Genomic DNA, 26,139 nt, shown 5'->3' with positions numbered 1-26,139 from the left:
CCCACAGTGCCAGATAAATAAATGCCCCCACAGTGCCAGATAAATAAATGCCCCCACAGTGCCAGATAAATAAATGCCCCACAGTGCCAGATAAATAAGTGCCCCCACAGTGCAGATATGCCCCCACAGTGCCAGATACATAAATGCTCCCACAGTGCCAGATACATAAATGCCCCCACTGTGCCGGATAAATAAATGCCCCCACAGTGCCAGATATGACCCCACAGTGCCAGATATGCCCCCACACAGTGCCGATCCATAAATACCCCCCACAATACCTGCGGCGCTGGGAGGGGGAGTGCTGTTGTCTGAGGGCGCGGGCGGACTCTTCCAAAATGGTTGTGTGCGCTATGCGCGCTGCAGACGTCTGATGCCGCACAGCGCGCATAGCACGCATACAACAGTTTAAGGCCAGGTAGCGCTGCACAGGGGCGGCTCCAGGCACGAATATGGCGGCGGCGCCCATTAAGGGTGGCGCCCCGCGCGGCCGCTCTAGTCGAACATGCCTGGAGCCGGCCCTGCCAGACACTTAGATCTTTTTCTTCTCTGTGGTACCATACTCAGTACAGACTTAGGCTGCAGCCTTTCATTGATGGGTGTATGACTGTAGTTCAACTCTGGCAAGTCATGCTGCTCTTTGTCCCAGACAGCAACTGGTATTTCTGCTGGAAAATGCATTGGTTTTCCTATTACGCTTCAACTGAAATTTTAACAACCTCAAAACTCACAATTTCTTCAAAACTTGATGGTTTCACATAAGTCAGGACATTGTTGCCAGTGACTATCCTGAAGGTCACATCTTTAGGCACTTCTTGAATTTTAATAAAATTACAGTACAGCAAACTACAGCAAGCATTTCGAGTTTAAGTGAGCTGCAATTACCTGGATCCTGCTCAAACTTTGGCTGATCACTCACATCACATGCACCTGGGCGAGGACAGCTATCAATCACCAGGTGTAAAAAGCACAATGGGCTTCTCAAAGTACAAGATACACCAGCACATTCAGTAATCTCTCTTTAAGTTGGCTGAATGCTGCTTCTTGTTCAGTGTCCCTGCTAATATCCATTTCCAAATCCCTGTGGTAACTCCCCAGAGTACTTAATCAAGAGATCTAGCCACGGTTGCATACCCCATCAAGCTCAGTAAAGCCAGCAATTGGTAATTGTCTTGGATTGCATCTGGCTTCACTGACACTATACTGGATGGCAGATTTTACTGGGGGAAGGGGGGGGGGGGGGGGGGGGGGTGCTGTAGTCCTGCAGCCCATAGGTAAAATCTGCCACTACACTCAACTACCATGTTATTCAGAATCCACTTGAACATGTTTAGGAGGTATTTCCTCCTCCACCTGAGCTATAGTATCATGGTCCTTTGGGCCCTACACACCATCATGCAACAACTGCATCCATTTGTACCAGCCATTGTAAATATTTTGTGTCAAGACAGTTGTGTTCACCAATACTGCACAACTGAATAGGAACTGACAATCACCAGTGGACCGTAGAGGTCTTAAGTGCCAGACGTTGGAAAGAATAGAATTCATGGTTGAACCTTTTGGACCAGTTCCGTGTGCATCATCAGTTCCTCACAAGAGCAAACACTAAACTAGGATGATAACCGATCTGGAAAAGCAGCCTGGACATGTTTGCTGCTTGATCTGGCTCACACTGCTGAATCACCCTATTTGGAGTCTGCTGTATGTATTTCTGAAGCATATATAATTATATTAGTTAGGGCCCTGGAGCCCCATGTCCATCTCTCATCTCATTCTTGCAGGGTATTTGCAAATTTTGGGGAAAAAAACTCTTCTGTAGCACGACATGCTTTCATAAATACGGTTGAGGCTTTTAAAAGTGTCAACTTTGTGGTTTCTGTTTGCTTCTGATCTGTCACCTGGTACAGATCATCTGTGCCTCACATTCACTCCACCAAATGGACAACATGAAGTTCTGTCCATATTATTTGGGTCAACACCACCCCCACAGAAACTGTGCTAGGGTTGGGGGATATATTGAAAAGTCTCAGACCTCCATAGCTGCTGTCAATTATTCTGCATCAAAATAAACGGACAACAATACATTAATATCAGACTCACCAGAGTATCAGGCTTGATACAGCGTTCTCCACACTTACATCCTAGATCTCCTACTAGAAAATTGACAGTATATCTAACCACCGACAGAATATGCAAGGTACCTGGGGAATTGGCTTCATTTTTCCTTTGAGCTGTAAATTGAAATGGGCTTGCTCATGGTTAACCTAGCCAAGGTACTTCAGTGAAAGGACTAACCAAGAGGTTATTCCCTACACATAATGTGATACCAAGAGAGTTTAGTCAGTCTCTGAAACCCTTTTACTTAAGGTAGTTTATCCTCCATCAGTGAAATCCCAGGATTCTAGTTTAACTGCTCCAGTATCAGATAAGCAACAAATTTCTGCTCCATTCCATCATAGGAGCCTGCATCATCACTGCTTCTTCCTCTGCGCACTGCAGTTACTTCTTCCATCGGGCAATATTTTCCTTCATCACCATAAGAAAATCTGTCAAGTCCATCAAACTCATGTGCACAGGATCACCTGTTGACCCAGAGAAAGAATTTGCTGGTACATATGGGGGTTCCTACAGAAAGAAAACATATCCCCCTCTAGGCTAACGACTACTGATCCCTATCCTAGAAGCATAAACACTCAGCAAGTATGGTAAATAAAGACTGTGCCAAACAAGCAGCAGCAGCAAGGGGCCTATCTTTTAAGGGGTCTTGCCGTACAAAAATGCAGTCCCCGTCAGACCCTAGTGGAAGTGAATAGTGGACAAGGGTGATAGCCTAGAGTCTGAGTTGTAGGACCTGGATAAAATGGACCAAGTCCAGAGCCTGGTAGTGACAGGGTCTGAACATCCAAAACACTTTCCTGGTCTGGAGCCAGGAGTGCGCACAGGGATAGCTAGACTACTCTGCCTTTCAGTCCACTACGAGCTGTACAGCTTCCTGCTGCCACATCTTGATCATACCCTCTTCTTGGTGTTGTTCATTGATACCAGTGTTGTCTTCCTTCTTCTCTGTGATGTTCTCTCACTTAACTTTGCCATCCAACCTGCCCAGATCAACTATTTTGAAAAGAGTTAGGCTAATTGAATCCTGATTGGTTCATTTTGATTGCTCAATACACATTCATCCTTGTTTTGTTTATTACTGACATCGTCGCTCTACATCCCAGCCCTGATCAGGTAAGTTGTCAGCTTCCTCACTCTCTGGGTAGCCTTCCATAATAAAATATAAAAAAAATTGCTTGAGATAGTACTAAGGTATCACAGACTAACATATGTGTAGGGTTGCATGGCTGACAATGTCTATGGTTGTAGTTCATACATTTTGACAGCCCAGAATAAAAATAAGAAATGAATACTTCATTATAGAAGTTGTATTACCTGAGAAAGACCACAGATGTATCCACATACTCCTATCCTCAAATTGCAACAAATACCCGTATTTAGGGGGTCATTATGAGTTGATCGTTAGCTGCCGTTGTTCGCAGTACAGCGATCAGGCTAAAAATTGGCATTTCTGCGCATGCGTATGCACCGCTATGCGCAGGCACGTCGTACGAGTACAATGAGCATCGTGGGTTTGCACAGAACAGAGTCTAACGAAGATTCTAGTCACACGGTCGAACGCAGGAAGATTGACCAGAAGTGGGCGTTTCTGGGTGGCAACTGACCGTTTTCAGGAAATGCTTAGAAAAACACAGGCATGTCTGGAAAAATGCAGGCGTGGCTGGGCGGGTGTGTGACGTCAAAAGCCGTCCCTCCTTCATTAGAATCAACGCACAGGAAGAGTAAGTACAGGGCTGGTCTTGTTTTGCACAAAAAGATTTTGCAGGCGCTCTGCTGCACAAGCGTTCGCACTTCTGCAAAGTGAAAATACACTCCCCAGTGGGCGGCGACAATGCGTTTGCACGGCTGCTAAAAACTGCTAGCGAGCGAACAACTCGGAATGACCTCTTAGTGTGCTAAGACCTAGGGGTGTATTCAATAACTGTCCGATCTGTGCTCTCCCCGCCTTCAGGCACATCCCTCCCTGCAGCCAGCTCCTCCTGCCGCCGCCGATCCCTGCTCCCCCTGCCCAGCTTACCCCCACCGCCATCCCGCTCTCGCCCGCTGCCATCTGCGCACCTGGCCGCTGCTGTTAGCGTATCTGCAGCCGCTGACAGCAGCGGCAGGATGGGTCCCTGTGTACGGCCAAATCCGACAGTCAGATTTGTCCATCCACTGAACAGGGGTTGTCGGATCCATTCCGACAACTGCATGTCGGAATGGATCCAACTCTTATTGAATATACCCCCTAGTATGCTATAAATGACCTGCAGATAAGTCCTTGCTCACCTTTACCGAGATGCAAACACACATATGCACACGTTACGTCAGCGACTACCCAAAAGTATTTGCACCTGCACTCACATAATGCATGTGCTATGTATTGCAGGTGTGACTATTTGCTAGTGCCCATTCGCGGGTGTGTTAATTTTGACAATCCAATAAACACAAACAAATAGTGATTGGTGCGATGAGCACAGACACAGATGTAAGATGCAAAATTGAGGAAAAAGAACAAAATCTTGGTTAAAATGACAAAAGACAGCTTTGTTGCGAGTGACGCCCACCATGCATAGTTATGTGTGACTCTGGGCCTTATTCAGGTTTGTTAGCAAACCAAAAAAGCACACTAATGGACAAAACCATGTTACACTGCAGGTGTGGCAGATGTAACACGTACAGAGAGAGTTAGATTTTGGTGGGCTATATTGTTTTCGTACATGGTAAATACTGGCTGCTTTATTTTTACACTGCAATTTAGATTTTAGTTAGAACACACCCCCACCCAAATCTAACTCTCTCTGCACGTTATATCTGTCCCCCCTGCAGTGCAACATGGTTTTTCCCATTAGTGTGCTCTTTTGGTTTGCTAACAATTCTGAATAAGGCCCTCTATCTGTTGCTACAAAAAACCCTAATTCTAAGTACTTGGTGCACTATACTGTATGTATACTAAGGGTGGAATTCAAATGATATATCACGCCCAATCTCCTGTCTAAAATGATCCCCGTTATCGTGCATATCGCGCCCATAGTAATCAGGTTTAGCCGCGTAAATGGTTGGGTGCCTCGCTACTCCAAGGGTAGCAAGCTGAAATAATGATACCATGCCCGCGAGGGCAGAAACAGAATGGGTGTAGAAAGGGGTGAAAAGAATTGAATCCCGCCCTTAGACTTGAAATTGAGGGCAAAATGCGCAGAACAGGAAATGTTACCTGTGGCTCATACCAGGTGTCTAGTGCAGTATGGCGCAGAAAAGACGTAGAACATATTAAACAGTCCTATATAAACACTGTGTGGAAGAAAGATGTAATCTTTGAAATGTCAGGATATACACACATATATTGTTACCTAAATGTCTCCGGCTTATGCTATTCTGCAGGATGGTGGTTGTTATGGGGATCTCTACTGTAAAGCTCTGAAAACATACAACATGCTTTGCTTTGGCATATATCGATTACGTGATGCCCATCTAAGCACACCCAGTCAGTGTACCAAAAGGTAAGTGAACAGAATTTATATATATATATATATATATAATAAGAATTTACTTACCGATAATTCTATTTCTCGTAGTCCGTAGTGGATGCTGGGGACTCCGTCAGGACCATGGGGAATAGCGGCTCCGCAGGAGACAGGGCACAAAAATAAAGCTTTAGGATTAGGTGGTGTGTACTGGCTCCTCCCCCTATGACCCTCCTCCAAGCCTCAGTTAGGATACTGTGCCCGGACGAGCGTACACAATAAGGAAGGATATTGAATCCCGGGTAAGACTCATACCAGCCACACCAATCACACCGTATAACTTGTGATCTGAACCCAGTTAACAGTATGACAAACGTAGGAGCCTCTGAACAGACGGCTCACAACAATAACAACCCGAATTTGTTTGTAACAATAACTATGTACAAGTATTGCAGACAATCCGCACTTGGGATGGGCGCCCAGCATCCACTACGGACTACGAGAAATAGAATTATCGGTAAGTAAATTATTATTTTCTCTAACGTCCTAAGTGGATGCTGGGGACTCCGTCAGGACCATGGGGATTATACCAAAGCTCCCAAACGGGCGGGAGAGTGCGGATGACTCTGCAGCACCGAATGAGAGAACTCAAGGTCCTCCTCAGCCAGGGTATCAAATTTGTAGAATTTTGCAAATGTGTTTGCCCCTGACCAAGTAGCAGCTCGGCAAAGTTGTAATGCCGAGACCCCCCGGGCAGCCGCCCAGGATGAGCCCACTTTCCTTGTGGAATGGGCCTTGACAGATTTAGGTTGTGGCAAGCCTGCCACAGAATGTGCAAGTTGAATTGTGCTACAAATCCAACGAGCAATCGTCTGCTTAGAAGCAGGAGCACCCATCTTGTTGGGTGCATACAATATAAACAGTGAGTCAGACTTTCTGACTCCCGCCGTTCTTGAAATATATATTTTCAATGCCCGGACCACGTCCAACAACTTGGAATCCTCCAAATCGTTAGTAGCCGCAGGCACCACAATAGGCTGGTTCAGGTGAAACGCTGACACCACCTTAGGCAGAAAATGAGGACGTGTCCGCAGTTCTGCCCTGTCCGTATGGAAAATCAGATATGGGCTCTTATATGATAAAGCCGCCAATTCTGATACTCTCCTGGCTGAAGCCAGGGCCAGTAGCATGGTTACTTTCCATGTAAGATACTTCAACTCCACTGATTTGAGCGGCTCAAACCAATGGGATTTGAGAAAATCCAAGACTACATTAAGATCCCACGGTGCCACTGGGGGCACAACCGGGGGCTGTATATGTAGTACTCCTTTTACAAAAGTCTGGACTTCAGGAACTGAAGCCAATTCTTTCTGGAAGAAAATCGACAGGGCCGAAATTTGAACCTTAATGGACCCCAATTTGAGGCCCATAGACAATCCTGTTTGCAGGAAATGTAGGAATCGACCCAGTTGAAATTCCTCCGTGGGGGCCTTCCTGGCCTCACACCACGCAACATATTTTCTCCAAATGCGGTGATAATGTTGTGCAGTCACCTCCTTCCTGGCTTTTACCAGTGTAGGAATGACCTCTTCCGGAATGCCTTTTTCCCTTAGAATTCGGCGTTCAACCGCCATGCCGTCAAACGCAGCCGCGGTAAGTCTTGGAATAGACACGGTCCCTGCTGAAGCAGGTCCGGTCTTAGAGGTAGAGGCCACGGATCCTCCGTGAGCATCTCTTGAAGTTCCGGGTACCAAGTTCTTCTTGGCCAATCCGGAGCCACTAGTATCGTTCTTACTCCCTTTTGCCGTATAATTCTCAGTACCTTTGGTATGAGAGGCAGAGGAGGGAACACATACACTGACTGGAACACCCACGGTGTTACCAGAGCGTCCACAGCTATTGCCTGAGGGTCTCTTGACCTGGCGCAATACCTGTCCAGTTTTTTGTTGAGGCGGGACGCCATCATATCCACCATTGGTTTTTCCCAACGGTTCACAATCATGTGGAAGACTTCTGGATGAAGTCCCCACTCTCCCGGGTGTAGATCGTGTCTGCTGAGGAAGTCTGCTTCCCAGTTGTCCACTCCCGGAATGAATACTGCTGACAGTGCTATCACATGATCTTCCGCCCAGCGAAGAATCCTTGCAGCTTCTGCCATTGCTGTCCTGCTTCTTGTGCCGCCCTGTCTGTTTACGTGGGCGACTGCCGTGATGTTGTCCGACTGGATCAACACCGGCTGACCCTGAAGCAGGGGTTTTGCCAGACTTAGAGCATTGTAAATCGCTCTTAGCTCCAGTATATTTATGTGAAGAGACATCTCCAGGCTTGACCATACTCCCTGGAAGTTTCTTCCCTGTGTGACCGCTCCCCAGCCTCTCAGACTGGCATCCGTGGTCACCAGGACCCAGTCCTGTATGCCGAATCTGCGGCCCTCTAACAGATGAGCACTCTGCAACCACCACAGAAGAGACACCCTTGTCCGTGGCGATAAGGTTATCCGCTGATGCATCTGCAGATGCGATCCGGACCATTTGTCCAGCAGATCCCACTGAAAAGTTCGTGCGTGGAATCTGCCGAATGGGATTGCTTCGTAAGAAGCCACCATCTTTCCCAGGACTCTTGTGCATTGATGCACAGACACTTTTCCTGGTTTTAGGAGGTTCCTGACAAGTTCGGATAACTCCCTGGCTTTCTCCTCCGGAAGAAACACCTTTTTCTGAACCGTGTCCAGAATCATTCCCAGGAACAGCAGACGTGTCGTCGGGGTCAACTGAGATTTTGGAAAATTCAGAATCCACCCGTGTTGTTGCAGCACTAGTTGGGTTAGTGCTACTCCGTCCTCCAGCTGTTCTCTGGACCTTGCCCTTATCAGGAGATCGTCCAAGTAAGGGATAATTAATACGCCTCTTCTTCGCAGAAGAATCATCATTTCGGCCATTACCTTGGTAAAGACCCGAGGTGCCGTGGACAATCCAAACGGCAGCGTCTGAAACTGATAATGACAGTTTTGCACCACGAACCTGAGGTACCCTTGATGTGAAGGGCAAATTGGGACATGTAGGTAAGCATCCTTTATGTCCAGGGACACCATAAAGTCCCCTTCTTCCAGATTCGCTATCACTGCTCTGAGTGACTCCATCTTGAACTTGAATTTTTGTATGTACAGGTTCAAAGATTTCAGATTTAGAATAGGTCTTACCGAGCCGTCCGGCTTCGGTACCACAAATAGCGTGGAGTAATACCCCTTTCCCTGTTGTAGGAGGGGTACCTTGACTATCACCTGCTGAGAAAACAGCTTGTGAATGGCTTCCAATATCGTCGCCCTGTCTGAGGGAGACGTTGGCAAAGCAGACTTTAGGAACCGGCGAGGGGGAGACTTCTCGAATTCCAACCTGTAACCCTGAGATACTACCTGCAGAATCCAGGGGTCCACCTGTGAGCAAGCCCACTGTGCGCTGAAATTCTTGAGTCGACCCCCCACCGCTCCTGAGTCCGCTTGTAAGGCCCCAGCGTCATGCTGAGGGCTTTGCAGAACCCTGGGAGGGCTTCTGTTCCTGGGCAGGGGCTGCTTGCTGCCCTCTCTTACCCCTTCCTCTGCCCCGAGGCAGATATGACTGTCCTTTTGTCCGCTTGTTCTTATAGGACCGAAAGGACTGCGGCTGAAAAGACGGTGTCTTTTTCTGTTGGGAGGGGGTCTGAGGTAAAAAGGTGGATTTTCCGTCAGTTGCCGTGGCCACCAGATCCGATAGACCGACGCCAAATAATTCCTCCCCTTTATACGGCAATACTTCCATATGTCGTTTGGAATCCGCATCACCTGACCACTGTCGCGTCCATAAACTCCTTCTGGCAGATATGGACATCGCATTTACTCTCGATGCCAGAGTGCAAATATCTCTCTGAGCATCTCGCATATAAAGGAAAGCATCCTTTAATTGCTCTATAGTCAATAAAATACTGTCCCTATCCAGGGTATCAATATTTTCAGTCAGGGAATCCAACCAGACGACCCCAGCACTGCACATCCAGGCTGAGGCGATGGCTGGTCGCAGTATAACACCAGTATGTGTGTATATACTTTTTAGGGTAGTTTCCATTCTCCTATCAGCTGGATCCCTGAGGGCGGCCATATCAGGAGACGGTAACGCCACTTGTTTTGATAAGCGTGTGAGCGCCTTATCCACCCTAGGGGGTGTTTCTCAGCGCGCCCTAACCTCTGGCGGGAAAGGGTATAATGCTAATAACTTTTTTGAAATTAGCATTTTTCTATCTGGGTTAACCCACGCTTCATCACATACATCATTTAATTCCTCTGATTCAGGAAAAACTACAGGTAGTTTTTTCACCCCCCACATAATACCCCTTTTTGTGGTACTTGCAGTATCAGAGATATGCAAAGCCTCCTTCATTGCCGTGATCATATAACGTGTGGCCCTACTTGAAAATACGTTTGTTTCATCACCGTCGACACTAGATTCAGTGTCTGGGTCTGTGTCGACCGACTGAGGTAAAGGGCGCTTTACAGCCCCTGACGGTGTCTGAGACGCCTGGGCAGGTACTAACTGGTTTGCCGGCCGTCTCATGTCGTCAACTGATTTTTGTAATGTGCTGACATTATCACGTAATTCCATAAACAAAGCCATCCATTCCGGTGTCGACTCCCTGGGGGGTGACATCACCATTATCGGCAATTGCTCTGCCTCCACACCAACATCGTCCTCATACATGTCGACACACACGTACCGACACACAGCAGACACACAGGGAATGCTCTTATCGAAGACAGGACCCCACTAGCCCTTTGGGGAGACAGAGGGAGAGTTTGCCAGCACACACCCAAGCGCTATAATATATATGGGAACAACCTTATATAAGTGTTGTTCTTTATAGCAGCTTAAATATATCAAAATATCGCCAAAAAAATGCCCCCCCCTCTCTGTTTTACCCTGTTTCTGTAGTGCAGTGCAGGGGAGAGTCCTGGGAGCCTTCCTCACAGCGGAGCTGAGCAGGAAAATGGCGCTGTGTGCTGAGGAGAATAAGCTCCGCCCCCTATTTCGGCGGGCTTTTCTCCCGTAGTTTTAGATAACTGGCATGGGTTAAATACATACATATAGCCTCAATGGCTATATGTGATGTATTCTTTTGCCATAAAGGTATTAAATATTGCTGCCCAGGGCGCCCCCAGCAGCGCCCTGCACCCTCCGTGACCGCTTGGTGTGAAGTGTGTGACAACAATGGCGCACAGCTGCAGTGCTGTGCGCTACCTTCATGAAGACTGAAGAGCCTTCTGCCGCCTGTTTCCGGACCTTCAATCTTCAGCATCTGTAAGGGGGGTCGGCGGCGCGGCTCCGGGACGAACCCCAGGGTGAGACCTGTGTTCCGACTCCCTCTGGAGCTAATGGTGTCCAGTAGCCTAAGAATCCAATCCATCCTGCACGCAGGTGAGTTGAAATTCTCTCCCCTAAGTCCCTCGATGCAGTGAGCCTGTTGCCAGCAGGACTCACTGAAAATAAAAAACCTAAAAACTTTTTCTAAGCAGCTCTTTAGGAGAGCCACCTAGATTGCACCCTGCTCGGACGGGCACAAAAACCTAACTGAGGCTTGGAGGAGGGTCATAGGGGGAGGAGCCAGTACACACCACCTAATCCTAAAGCTTTATTTTTGTGCCCTGTCTCCTGCGGAGCCGCTATTCCCCATGGTCCTGACGGAGTCCCCAGCATCCACTTAGGACGTTAGAGAAATATATATATATTTATTTATTTATTAATCTACTAATAGAGAAAAAAATGATCTTCTGTGCTCAAAATTGTATCACTCTGCTCAAACATATCCTCTATTAAATGTTTAAATCGGAATATATTAAGCTGTTATTTTTTAAATAAATAAAGTCATGAAATTCATGAAGCAATATAAAATAATGCATACTTAATATACCAATGGTACCTTGCAATGATGGAATTCATACAAATATGGTATCCCAGAGAATCTAACAGTCCACTTTACTGTATATAAAGTACTGTCAAATCCATGGGCTGTAAATCTCTGGAAGGAATGTTTGCCTTGTATCATAAATATCATCAAGAATGAGGTACTTCATAAAGCCACAAACAAGTAGATTGGTGGAGAAATATTAAACTTCTCCATTCCCGTTTGAGAACAAGCCGTTTCACTGATTGTGGTATATGTTGTTGACATTCATCATGTCAAAATGTTCACAGTGTCGACATTAATCATGTCTACATCCATTATGTTGACACTTATGAAATGCCAACATGATTAGAATGTCCACAAAATGTTACTGATGGTTTAGCGATGACGTCCTAGTGCAGATATGTCTCCCAAGATTGCCGGTCAGCTGCTGAGGACTTCTTGTGGGTGAGTATTGCTATGCCCAACTATTAAACCTCCCCCTAGTGCCTAATCTCCCCTTCCGCATGTTGACATTCTACACATGCCGACATCTTCAATGTCAAAATCATAACTGTCAACATTATGAATGCTGAAATTACATCCCAGATTCGCCATATGACACACAAATTACTGAAACCCGAAATGATGTTCAACCTTTGTTTTTTATTGAGCAGTGAATGCTAGGATATCAGTAGGTTCTGGAGAGAGCTACAAAATAGCAGCATAGCATCTCGCCAGACAACTGCATAAGCTTTAATGAGTTTCACCATTTCATGTGTACGTTCTAAAGCAGAATAGCTGGGACACTAGAGGGGCTATCTTTTAAACTTATAGCCTCCCATCAAATCATTTAAACTGAAAAACAAGTGGTCTCTAATTAGCAATGTTAACCCATTATCTGACTGAATAATTTCTCTTTATGTGGCGATAAAATGTCCTACTACATTATGGGGGATTGGTATGGGATTCTGGCGTACGGGATGACGGCTGTCACTAGACCGATAGAGGCAGCCCGTCCGCCACAATGCCGGCAAGGGGGCGAGCATATCAAGGTGCTTTGCTAGCCACAGGTACTGTTCTCCCTCTATGGATGTCGTGGACACCCATAGAGGGAGAATCACCTACTTCGCCTGTATTCTGGCAGCGGCATTGTACCCCTGTCAGGATTTCGGCATCAGTATTGCAACCGCCGGAATTCCGACGGTTGGTATTTTAAATGCATATTCATTAAGGCTTGTCTTCTGATTCATTCAATTCCAGCAGTGTTTCCAGTAATTCTCATATTGCAAACTGCAACCACATGCTGATAATGAAATGGCACATTTAATGTTACACCGGTAAACCTCTGAACTGGGAAATATGGAATTATTACTACAGCAGCAGCAGAACCACACATCTGTCACCTTATGTTTAGTAATTATAACAAACCTAGAAAATGTATTGATCATTTTAGAGAAATTACCTCTTTTCTTCTAGGTATGTAATAACAAACCCTCATTACGAGTTTGAGTTGGTGCCCACGGACCTCATCTTCTGCCTGATGCAGTTCGACCACAATGCCAGCCAGTCTCGTGCCAGCCTCTCGCACTCCTCGCACTCTTCACATTCTTCTAGCAAAAAAAGTTCATCCGTTCACTCCATCCCAGCCTCTGCTAACCGCCAGAACCGGGTCAAGGCTCGTGACGCCCGTGACAAACAGAAGTACGTGCTGGAAGACAGACTGTAAACAGGGCAATACTCTGGGAGGGTAGATGGGGTACTGAGGACAGAGGGGGTATTAATATAGAATGATTCTCATTAATCCCTTTGTGCAGCAATATTTGTCAGACTCCAAGACCAGCAAAGGGGTTGTTTCATACATTTGCTAAACCCTACGCAACTGCTACAGCAAAAAAAAAAAAAAAAAATGTTTAGGGTGATAGGACTCATTATATTAAAGTTTGCTTCAGGTATCTGTTAATCTGCTTTCTCCCACACCCACCAACATAATTTACACTTTATTAGAGTTGTATAGGTGACTAGTATGCCAAATTAAAAGGGGTGCAGCTGTAGATCCTGGTTATATAGCTGAAATCTATAAAGGGTGTGAAACACATGTAACCCACAGAACTGACATACTACTTGAATGGTAAAAACATAACAGCTAATGTGTGATATTGTTTCCCATGTGTGCTTCCATTCCCCTGCCGCATCAGTGTCAGAAATCCTGCCTCATATACACTGTCCTTCCTCATTTGTTTTGGTCATGAGTGCATGGCTGTTTCTGTTTACTGATCTACTCCGTAGTGTCACTCTACCATTCCTCTAATCCATAGCTCAAATGTTACCCACCTGTTCAACAGGCAGTATCTAAAAATGTTGTGAGCTTTGGAACCAGTCCTAAATAAGATGACCACACAGAAGTATTCATTAAGCCACGTGCAGAATCTGGTACAGTATATACTTATCAGTTCTACGTGTATGAAGGAAATTTATAAGGACCAGAAACAAATAGAATTTCCATATAAAAATGGGTTCATAGCAAATAGACGCTAGTGGGAGCTAAACAATACAGTTTTCCACAAACCACCAAAGATACGTGCATAGGAACCTTAACTGATTTGATGCGCCATTTGCAGTTGCCCTGTAGTGGCTGTGTGATGCGTGTATGGTGTAATCTCTGAGACAAGCATATGCTACTGGCTGGATCATCCAGGTAGCTCTGTAAATGTTAAAATTGAGCTACAGTATGTTATTTAAGTGCCATTAAGTTTTTATGGGATGGACATAATCATTTGCTAACGTCAGTGACATACAACTTGTCACCTCTATATATCATTTTGAACAGGTATTTGTTTGCATGTTATATTTATTGTCATGTTATTCTACCAAGCAGGTAAAGCTGTAGTTAGACAAATCAAGCTATGGAAACTGTAATTGTGCATTTTTTTTAATTAATGACAGAGGTTTTTCATTTCTCTAATATCTGCTTGACTACAAACCATATAATATGGCAGATAATTTTTGACAGACGATATTTGAGAAAAACTGGATTCTCTAAACTATTGTTGCTTTGTCTAAATGGCAGGGTTGTGACAAGGGGTATGTGATCAATCTCACTGCCCAGTGTGCAAGGGCCGAAAGGGTGGCATGGGTGATGTCCTACTACTTAGAAAGGCACATACAGATGTGTCCTCATACATCTAGGCCATACAGCAAAGGATGCCTGGCATATACAGAGCAGAACAGAACTTGGAAAAAGCTGTGGCTGCTACATTGTAGCACTTTGTGTACAGATTCAGAGACTCAATCGCACCCCGATACACAGGTGTCATATCAAATTAATCAGCACAGTCTCCTCGTGTGTTCCAGTCGCATTGCGTTGAGACTAAGATTCATTATTGGCAAAAAAAAAAAAAAAGCAATAAAGATGAACAATGCTAGAAGATTCTCACGCGACCTGGCGTACCAAGAGGGTCTGTTTGGCGTGACTGCAACAAAGATGTATGAAGGCACATCTGTAGGAATAAGACACGGCCATAGGACACCTCTTCTGTGGTACTGCTGAATGTTAGCAGAGGCTGTATAGCTCCTTGAATAGGTTTTAATAGTTCAATCAAAATGCAATTACACTTTGTATTTGGGTGAAGGAAGAAAGATAGGTTCTGGTTTAGTGGGCAGCTGGTGACTTTGGCCCCACAGGCCAGGGGAAGTGATAAAATGTTGAGTCAGCGGCAGGCTGGTAGTTTAGGATTATTTATTTTGCTTTCGTATATTATTATTTTTTTCTTACACTTTCTTTGTCACATGTTTTACATTTCCAAGAGAATCTGGATTCTGCTTAGCATCAAGTATTCAAGTCAGTGCCAGGCATCTGGTATACGATAGTAGTCCTACCATGCTACTCATGGACATGTTTCATTATGTGGGACTAAAGATAGGGCTAAACATTCTGCTCTACATGTACTTGGTTATTGGCTGCACAGGTGAGTTTGTTAAAAACATCTTCGTGTCACGGTGGAGATGGTCTTAATGTTTTGATTAATTTACCCTAAGCTTGTTCATTGTATGAAATACAGTAAGTGAGAAATAGGCCATAAGCGTTTCCTCCAGGAACTCTGCAGAAGCTCACTGAGGTCAACTGGAAGGCTAGAACCAGAATAACATGCCAATATCATTTTTATATCATTTTTCAAAAAGTTTAGTCATCAAATTTCTTTAAACTGATCCTGACGGACTTTACATCGTGCTAAAGCAGACTTGGCGGTATAATTACTAAGCAATGGATTTTCAAACCCACAATTTTGCCTGCCATATTAAAAGGGCAATAACAGTAAATGCAAAGTCAGGCTTATTTTGCATGAATTATGATTGTCCTTTTAAACCTGGTAGGCAAAATCTGTAAAAAAAGCAAGAGTTTTGAAAATGCACTGCTTAGTAAGTACTAGGGTTACCATCTCATCCCTTTAGTTCTGGACACATTAATTACACAGGTTCTGTGGCTGTGGTAACCCTAGTAAATACCCCCCTCCCTCCCAGTCCTCAAATGATATAATTTACTTCAATTACAAAGATCCATGTGGCCAACATAGCAGTTCATTCAGACAGTATGATGTGTCCCAGACAGGCTTCCTTCATCGCCCACAGTGCTGTGACATGTATAGTATAGAAAATGTCAAAAGCTACTCTAGGCGATCAGGTGACATGATAGTCTAGAAACAGAGGTAACGTGCAGCATACCTCCCAACTGTCCCGAATACAGCGGGACAGTCCTGCTAATTGGACACTGTCCTACGTGCGGGCCACATTGCCACTGTGGGGGCGGGGGGGGGGACAGTTGGGAGAGGCAGTGATCACCTCTGCTCTGCGGGGAGTGCATCCAGGGGCTTCCCAGCCGCTCAGAGAGCGCTGGGCACGCCCCCAAAGTGTCAAAACCGGGGCGTCATGGCGTGAGGCTTCGTCCCCTCTCTAGAGGTCCCGACCCTCCACTTGAGGCCCCATCCCCTTTCCGTCCGCATTTCCGGCGCAGCTTGTCCCGACCCCCAACAATTAAAAGTTGGGTGGTATGCGTACAGTATTTATGCAAAATTACTTTTTAGTTCCAGCCAATTACAGGGAACCTGGTGTGACCAAGTGCCTTATTTCTGTGTTCCTAAACATATCTCCATCTGTTACGCCATACATTATGTTATGTGCTGTTATAGGTTATGCAACCAAATAACACTTTACAAATGTTTACTGCACAGATCATGGATAAATGATGTCTAGCCTTTTGCCACATCTAGCTTTATCCACTTATGACAGAAAAAGCAGTCTTATGGCAGACCCTACATAAGCAACTAAATAAACAAAGGGGTCTTAGAGTCTTCAAATCTTGCAGTGTTTTATACCATAGTCCATAACTGAAGGATTACCGAAGTAGTTTAGGCACTCATTTGGCACTTATCTTACATGTGATTGGAATGTATAATATCACTCTAGACAAAAATCAGGCTGCTAGGACTACCACAGTATTATCTGGTGAATCAGAAAAAAAACCTGGTGTAAGACGATAATGCTTTAACATGACAAAATTTGGATAGAAAATGGAACTGCAATAAACAAGAGTATGTTTGTAGTAACTAGAATGGAATGCGCCCCCTCTTCCCCCCCCCAAGTTACTGCATGCCAGGTTGTGTGTGAGGCCAGTTATTACACAGTGGAAGTTGGATGTTTTTTGTGGTTTTTTTTATGTCTTTATACTCAGAATAGCACCATATATCATATCCATTGTATAAAGTACCAAATGTCTTTATGGTCTTTCAAAGGCCACAAGCGGCATGATGCCAGTAAGGCTGGTGATCATGAAAGCAATAACAAAGCAATAGCTGATTTAAGTATGTAAATAATTCACAAATCCCACTTTGTTGAACGTTTCCAGGTATGTGTACTGCCAGTGAGAGATGCACATGGTATTTGTGATCTCTGCCCTGACTATAGTGATCTTCATTAAAATAATTACATCACACTCCATAAACAGAGCCATTGTCATGCTACACTACTGCAACATCTTCTCAATTAAGTACTTTATAGCAACAGCTTAACAGTCACACATATTCTGACGACTACATACTGACAGCCATGTGAAGCAGAAAACTGTAAAAGCAAAGGGATGGTAGATTATTTTAAAAACAGGAAAAAAACTTGATTAGTTTATTGTTATCATTAAATATTTATTACTGTGATTAATAAAATCATTTACCATCTTCAAAGAAAACCCTGCTAAACCTTTCTAGCGGTGAGAAATGTAAACGTTCTCACACAAACAGAAGCAAAAAACACTTACTGTAAGCCAGCATGATGGGAGGGTGTAACAAAGAAGAGAGAGTGATATTTGTTTAAAACTGATATATTTTCCTTAAATGATTAATGTGAAACTGTATCTTTGTGCCATATGTGCCAAACCTCCTCACTCCTCTAAGCCTTTAAAGCAAGGTTATGTGCATGTGTACAGTGTATCTGTGTTTGCATGAATGTACATGTGGGTGAATGTTTTTGAATTATTGTAAATATGTCTAATGTAGTTATCTGTAATTCGTGTAGTCTCCCAGCTACATAAATTCTCATTCTCTATTCCTGCTATTGCGTGTATTGCTAACATACTATAGAATTTGGCTATGAGCAGTGCTATTTTGTACTACAATGCTAAATGCATGAATTAAAAGCCAAAGATCCTCCTAGCTTTGTCTTGGGATAAAGACCCCTGGTCATTACTAGACCAAAAGAATCAGCTGAGTTGCCAGTTCCTAACGGTGATATGTTCACCCTCCTTATTGCAACTTTTACTACCAAATTTCTGGAAGATTCAGTGGAATATGGATTGGGTCTTCTATAGAATATCCCTCCCTGGTATTGTGGCAGCATCAGTGCTGAGCTTGAATCTAAAGGCGTGTACACACGGTAAGATCTTTTCTTCCAATTCTGACTATATAGTCAGAATCAGAAGAAAAGATAGTGCAGATCGCAAGGTGACAGTCACCTTGCGATCCCGATCCGATGCCGATGCGCGGCCCCGCGCGGTCGGCATCGGCCGAAAAAATAGGCTGTGCAGGCAAGTCAATCCTGACTATCTCTATAGAAGAGATAGTCAGGATTGACACTTAGCCAAAATCGCACAGAACCAGGATCGCAAGCACACTCATTATGTGCTTGCGATACTGGCTAAGTGCCGACCCGGCCCCACGTCGCACAGTGAGAATCGGATAAGTCCGAATCTCACCGTGTGTACACACCCTAACACAGACAGGAAACAGAATATAACGAATCACATTAGCCATCCCTATCTGAAGGTGGCATTAGCTTGTCTTACCTATGGGTGATGCAGCAGCAGATGAGGCTCCTCTGATACCTCCCAGGCAGGCTGCATGCCTCCTTATCTCCATCTTGGGCCAGAATATCTTTGCATACATTGTGCATGCGCAGTGAATAAACCAGGTGAAACCTAGAAGTAAAGTTATGGCAAATGTAAACTGTAGTGGTGATTGTCATTGTATTGTTATATGAATTCTTTACGACTACTGGCGTTAGTATACATTTTTCGGTTCACGATGACAATAATGAAATTGCTTAGTTTACAGGATAGAAGAGTCTTTTATTTGCAGTGTACGTGCTGTCTGGAGGAAAATGCTTAGGAAAACAATGTAGTGCTTACATCACACAACGTCTCCAAAACAAAACCGCGCAGTGCCTTATTGCACATTATCTGATAAATCACACTCTGGACACATTGTTGCACGTTTCCAAGCTCTGCACACATATTGTGTATGTTCTGTAATTCTGTTAAAGATATTTGAGAATAAAAACAGATAAACTAACTATATTTGTTCTGTTTTTTGCAAAAATGGAGGCTACAGTGTTCCTTCCTGTTTACCACTGTGGCTTGTCAAATCTCCACTTGTACAGGTGTGTCAGACCGGTATTCAGAATAGGACATGCTGCTCTAACCCTTCTACATTACAGCCTTTGCAATGTACATTGGCTTTCAGGGAAGTGCTTGCCCAGTTCACCTATCTTAAACTGTATTCTTCTTCTTATAAGAGGATACATACACTGGCCTTTTTCCTATCAGTACACTTAAAATATGCAAAGGATCTATCCATCAGGTTTTGTCTACTTTAGGTAAATTATGTGGCCATATATGATTACATCATCTGGCGATTTGGTTCATTTACACCACAGGGGCCTAAAATTGAAGTGTGGTTTAACCTCCACCAATAATGGATGAGAACAAATTTGCAGCCCACCTAGGAAGCCTAGTCCCACTATGAACATATTATACATACTACTTGTTTTATTTTCTCTTTAAGGGTGGGATGTATTAACATACATCGCCGCCCCTCGCAGAGATGTTGATCACATGTGTACTAACATATGCAAATCGCAATGTGGTGACGGAGGCCCCCCGCGATACCTGTGAGGTGGTGTGCGGGGGGTCTCCGTCACCTCCCTGGGGTCTCCACCTGCTCACCTGCCGGAAAGCAGGCAGCAGGCTGTCCCAGGCGCCGCCTCCTCCTCCCTGCAGCTGGAAGGACCTCCGGCTGTGTTGCTAGTGGGAGGAGGAAGTTTAGCTTCCGGGACCAGGGCTGCCTGGAAGAAGGTATGCCGGGGGAAGGGGGGTCTGCGGCTGGCGTTAAGAAGACCATAGGCTACTAAAGGGTATCGCCATCCAAAGATGGCGATACCCTCAGGGACGAAAACGTGGCGGACGGGGTTAGTACATATGGGAGGTTTATCATATTTTCCATTTAGTACATCCCGCCCTAAGGGTTTATTAAAAATGTTGAACAAGGTTAGAAATGTGTGGTAATTAGTTTAGGCAAAAGTAGACAATTGTGAATTACACATTGCTTTTGCAGTTGCTGCCTACAGTAATTGACAAGTCTGGATGAAAAGTACAATATTGAGATAAGTGATATTACATCAGCTGCCATTCAAGCCTAGGAGAATCATTCCGAGATTATGTGCTGCTACTTGCTGAACATGTAGACTAGGGGCGGCTGTCTGATCAAGAAAAAAATCTATAGATCAGTTCTCCCCACATGCCAATTATCCACACACACATACGAACATTAGACATGCCTGGCAGATATCCACACATACCAAAATATTCAGAATTGTCATAAAATCAGTGCATATTTTACCTCACTGCTGTGTCCAAAAAGACTTCTCACATTCACTCACACTGCTACCCCATCTACATTTGCTGGGGAGGGAACTGCTTTAATGAGGGGGTATTGTAAACTGCCACATGTCCTTCAGCTGTACAATGAGCCGTGTGTTGTCACCCCTGTTATAGACAAATGACAGCAAAATTGTTATTTTAGATATTGGCAAATGGACAGCACATTCTGAAAATGGATAAATGTAAGTGTAATAATAGGAGACACATTTAGAACATGCAGCACCTTCTGTGAGGGTGATGTCAGGTAAAGCCATAAAATGTACAGTTTAATCTCTGCATTCCCCTTATATATTATTTGATAGAATCATTTTCCAGCTCCACACAATCATTTTCCAGCTCAACAATGACATGAAGTAACAAAAATTAAAAGTAGCTGCAAAATTCCAAATGACTGCAAACGTTGCAAACAGTTTTTGCAGTGGCTTTTCTACCTCCCCTGTGGTGTACCTTTTTGTTAGGTTTCACATGACATCTTGTAAAGATAGCTATGTACCATTTTAAGGGGAAAAAAGTAATGATGAAAATGAGCAAATAGCAATACTGGAAGCATTTATACAAAGATGTTGTGCAGATCATATTAGCACCTGTTTTCTTTTTAGAAATATGCCATTTACAGTAGAGTATGATGTTTGGGTGGACTGGCATGACAGAAACATAAATGTTGAAGGAGAGGAGTGGGTACTTTCTAATGAAAAAGACATTTAATGTATTTAAAGTGACTACTGTTTAAATGCTAAAATATCTGTTTTATTGTAGAACTAGGTTCTGCATACATGGCGAACTGTATAGACTATTGGGTCATATTATCAGACACAGAGTAGATCTCTCCCAGTGCATTTCATTTGCTGTAAGAAATCAGCAACCAGAAACATTTTAGAAACAGTAGCACAGCTCTATACTGTGTCATGCTTCTAGAACCAGGGTAATCAAAGTAATGAAACTAATAACATAAAAGGATAGAATGTAATACAGCTCTACCCACCTAAATAACATATGCAAGGATTTGAACTGTGTAACAGGCTTTGGAATGACTCACATAGATTACTTCTCTCTCTAAATTGCAACAAGGACGAATAGAATGGGCCAAGGTATGGATCACCCCAGTTCTGCATGCACTAGAGGCTTCTATGGGCTTCCTCCTCCTTCTATAACTCTGTCCTTGTGAAACCCTGTGTGGAACAATGAATAACATGCAGATAGAGCATATATATAATGACAGAGGTCAATCAGTCCGTGCCCCTTTACTGCTGGAAGGCTATGTCTATGCAATGTAGTGTGGTAGTAAATGTTTCCATCAAGGACACTACAGGCTGTTCCAGCTGCCAAGGGGATCCCATTGTTTGGTATTTTCCTGTTTATATTATTGTGTTCTGTGTAATGTTGTTCTACTTTGATTTCAGCTTTTACCGAGTCCTAATCTGAAGTGGCTGTTCTGTCGCTACTGTCTTTATGTGGCTCCTCATTGCCAGCTTGCTTGCCTTCTTGCATGTGACCTTGTGCTTTTTTTTATTGGTTGTCCTCATTTCAATACCTTCCCTTCCTCTTCGTCAGTTTCCATTGCCATATGTTTTCTGTGTTTGTGTGTGTGTTCAGTTACACCGTGTAGACAGGGATACCTTAGTTGGGCAAATCAAATTGACAGATACTTGGCTTTGTTTCTTGCATTATTTAGATCAGAAGTATAATTTTTAGTCTGTATCTCTTACAAATTCCAATTATATGACCAAAGGCTACCTGTCCAATGCCCCTTTATGCTCAATTATAGTAAAGTTAATCTGCATATTATACTATTTAAACTATTATATAAACATGGAAGCATTTTCAAGTCTTGGCTCTGTGTAGTAGATCCTGCTTTGAAATTGATGTGCAACTTTGTGCTGTGGGTGACTGAATCCAACAATGATGACCTCAAATATTGGAGAAACAAACGATATACCAACAGTTTCAGTGTTTGCAGGTTTATTACACAATAATTATCAAAACTACCTGCTATTCTCTTCCTTAGTAAAGGACATCCATTGCCTGGCCCACACCAGTGTTCAGTGCTTTTAATAACGGATATTATGAAAAGAAAGACACAGGTTCTAAAGGATCACTGGAAAAGAGGAGATTAAGAGGGGACATGATTAACATTTACAAATATATAAGGGGTCAATACACCTAGCTTGCGGGAGATTTATTTTTGGTAAGATCAACACAGAGGACACGGGGACACCCGCTTAGGTTAAAGGGGAGGAGATTTTGTCACAAAAAGGTTTCTTCACAGTAAGGACAGTACATATTTGGAAATCTCTGCCTGAGAGAGTAGTAATGGTGGACTCGGTCATTACTTTTAAGAATGGGCTAGATAAATTCCTAACGGACAAGTATATACAGGGTTATGTTGGGTAGATCATGAACTATAGTTAAAAAAAGAGAAATAAAACATCCGACATTCACAACAGATAAAATTAGTCCTAAAAATGAATACAGTGTAGGAGACCACTAATAGGTTGAACTCAATGGACAAATTGTTGTTTTTCAACCTCAGAAACGAAGTAACTGTTACTGGTGACCACTACTTGGAGGTTGCTGGTTCCTTGTTCTATAAGATCACTGTTACTGGTGTACACTACTTGGAGGTTGCTGGTTCCTAGGTAAAATAGATTAAATAAAAATACATTTCTCCTTTAAAGAAAGCAAGTAAGTTGAGGATTTTCAGAAGTGATAAACTAGTGGAACTTTTATCAGACATTTTATTAGTAATCTGAAGAGTGTGAATGTACAAGCTTTAGAAGTATCTGCTGAAACTGTAATTTGTTAGTAACACATACATTTATATTACCTACTCCACTGTATTAAGCACACATAAAAAAAACAAACCCAGGCTTTTCTCTAAACAGAAACAAAATATTTACTGACAAGTGGAGGTGACAGCATAAACTGAGGTGTGGGTGGGGGTGTATGCAAGAAAGTAGATAAAAACTGTATTAAAAAAATAATAATCCTAAACATTATATATGAAATGTGTTCATCTGATCACAGATAGGCTTTTAACACACTATCATTGAAAGGTTGCTTTGAGGCACAATTGGCTGTTCCCGAATGAAATATGTCCCACTATGTGTCACATACCAACTAAATGGCTTTTTAAATGGAGCTGAAATTATTTTGATGTGTACACATCTCAGTGTTTTAATACAACCCACTGTTAAAACGATGCATCCAGATCCGTCTCTTTAAAACCTCATTTATAATTCAGAGCCTGTGATGTGTTCTAAGAGATCTGGGAGCTTTAAAAGAACACGAATTAAACTGAAATATTAGAGTTTTATTAGAGAGACAGTTAACTCTTAGGATGCCTAACTGGCTGAGCTAGCAATGCAAGAGTAACTTACTGTAAATGGCGTTCCCATCTTCAGTTAGGCATTTTATGACTAGACAGGCTTAGGCTACGTACACACTGGTGTTTTAAGTATGTTTTGTTGCATATCATAAAACGCGATGCATTTTGTTTAGCTGCCTATACAAATGCATTCAATTTGCATTTATAAGTGTTTGTGACAAAACAGGAAGTTGTTGCCTTGTTCAAGCCAATCACTTACTAACTGCATTTCATTATATTTATAATTTAATTGAGCTGAATGTAAATGTTCAGACACAGAACTGGAACAAGAATCTTTCATAAAGACAATGCAGCACCGTTTACACCTGCTTACATTTGCTTCAGATACACAACTTTACCACCAGTTGTACGTAGCCTTGTACTAGCTAACCTTAGCACCAGGAGTCAGACTGATTACAGACATAAACAGTGTGTTACAGGACCCTCTGGCAATACATGAAATTGCTGCTTGATAAATGTCACACTATTTAAATACTAAATAATATATTGGTGTAAACAGAAACATATTGGAACAAAGAGAACACCAAGTGCCAAGCCTGGAAGCTCAATTCAATATAATTATCAGCTGTACTGCTAAGCTAAGTAGATCAGGAACAGTTCCAATGTAACTAAGGGGCTGTGAAATTAGATTTCTACCTGGAGTTTTCCCATCACTGCTGGTCCTCTATTTCTCACAGTTTTATTTTTGTTTCACTCATGTTTTGATTTTTTTTTTCTTTTAATGACTGTTGAATTATTTGGCTTCCAGCACTAACTATGCCTATTTCCCTTTCTCCCATTTTGTCTTTCCTTAAAACCCACCCTTCCATTCTGTTTCATGGCTACACCCCCTCTTGCTGCTACTAATCTCGAATGCTTCTCTCTCTATTTTGGCCATAATACTATTTATTTTCTTTGCTTATTGTACGTAAACTTTTTCTTTATCATCTATTTACTACACACATTTTCTGTTATACCGGACATCATCATTTTGTCCTGAAAATGATGTCTCTCATTTCTTCTTTCATACTATTCTCTATGATCTTTTATCTTTCCTTTCAAACTTTACTTCCTTCTCTAAATCTGCTATATTTCCATATCTGCTGTCTCCCGTTCTGTTACTCCTTCCCCTGCTTCCCTCCTTTATATCCCGAAACTTTGCTCTACAGCAGAAAAGAAATGGTATACAGATGAAATGGAAAATTCTTATCCCAGAAACATTCAAATTAAGCCAATGAGCACACATATGGCTAATCAGATTAATCAATACAAATCGACGAGCAGTTTGATACCGCCAATCCGAGAGGTCGAAGATGAATGTTGATTCAAAAATAAACTACTTAGAAAAAAAAAGACAAAGACTTATTCACAGAACTTGAAGACATATCCAGACTTGCAAAACAATCTAGAATCCGCAAGCGTAAATGAGACTGGTGAAGTGACGCCGCGCACTAGGCCTGCGTGAGATGCAGGAGTACAGAGACTGAAAGAAGTGTAAAATATTTAATTTATAAATGAACAGCATCTATATAGTCATGTATAGCCTCTAGTGTTTTAAATTATTTTTATTCATTAGAAAGAAGAAAATATATAAATATATATTTTTTGTCAAGTCTTTGCCCAAAAACAAAGGATAAAATACAGCCATTTCTATGGGAAAGTTATAAGAAAAAAAACTTTGTGTCAAATTGTTACTTACTGTAAGAACAGCTGAATCCTTTTCCTGCTAGAAGACCGTGCAAGCCTGTTCCTAAGACCTCGCCACCGCGCATTCAACGTTCTGCAGGTTCTTCTTGCCATGGAGAGATCACATAGAGAAAGTCATTGTCTTGAATTATGTCTCATGCTTCTGCCACAGAGTATTGTAAAAGATCTGGATAATCTTATTGAAATTGCTTCTTTTACCTTGCTTCGTTTTCTTTCTGCTATCAGCGTCAACTAACATTGTTAATGAGGGTTCACATAAAGCCTTGATATGATAGAAAAAAAACTATAAATCGTAACAACGCAGTCAAGGTTTTTAGTGGAATATGATTTAGTTCATAATATTTCATATTCTTACCAATATATCCTAGTCACACACAGTCACTACATAATGTCACATACAG

At 43.0% G+C, this 26,139-nt stretch overlaps 1 protein-coding gene across 14 annotated transcripts in view; it reads left to right on the top strand.

Moving 5' to 3' along the window:
• KCNMA1 (potassium calcium-activated channel subfamily M alpha 1) overlaps nt 1-25,935 on the top strand; it is a 1,046,495-nt gene extending 1,020,560 nt beyond the window's left edge. For 8 of the 14 annotated variants that reach the window (XM_063958697.1, XM_063958687.1, XM_063958689.1 and 5 more), the window contains 4 exons: nt 5,476-5,594; nt 12,945-13,169; nt 21,736-21,755; nt 25,201-25,935. In XM_063958697.1, the coding sequence (XP_063814767.1) occupies nt 5,476-5,594; nt 12,945-13,169; nt 21,736-21,755; nt 25,201-25,355 (519 nt within the window). In that variant the 3' untranslated portion in view covers nt 25,356-25,935. The remainder of the gene's footprint in view (nt 1-5,475; nt 5,595-12,944; nt 13,170-21,735; nt 21,756-25,200) is intronic. The other 6 variants (XM_063958688.1, XM_063958698.1, XM_063958701.1 and 3 more) reach the window with 3 other exon arrangements.
• Nucleotides 25,936-26,139: the final 204 nt, after the last annotated feature.

Source organism: Pseudophryne corroboree, chromosome 3 (genome assembly GCF_028390025.1).
Source record: "Pseudophryne corroboree isolate aPseCor3 chromosome 3, aPseCor3.hap2, whole genome shotgun sequence".
Classification (NCBI taxonomy): Eukaryota; Metazoa; Chordata; class Amphibia; order Anura; family Myobatrachidae; genus Pseudophryne; species Pseudophryne corroboree.
This window is presented reverse-complemented; position numbering and strand designations above follow the sequence as displayed.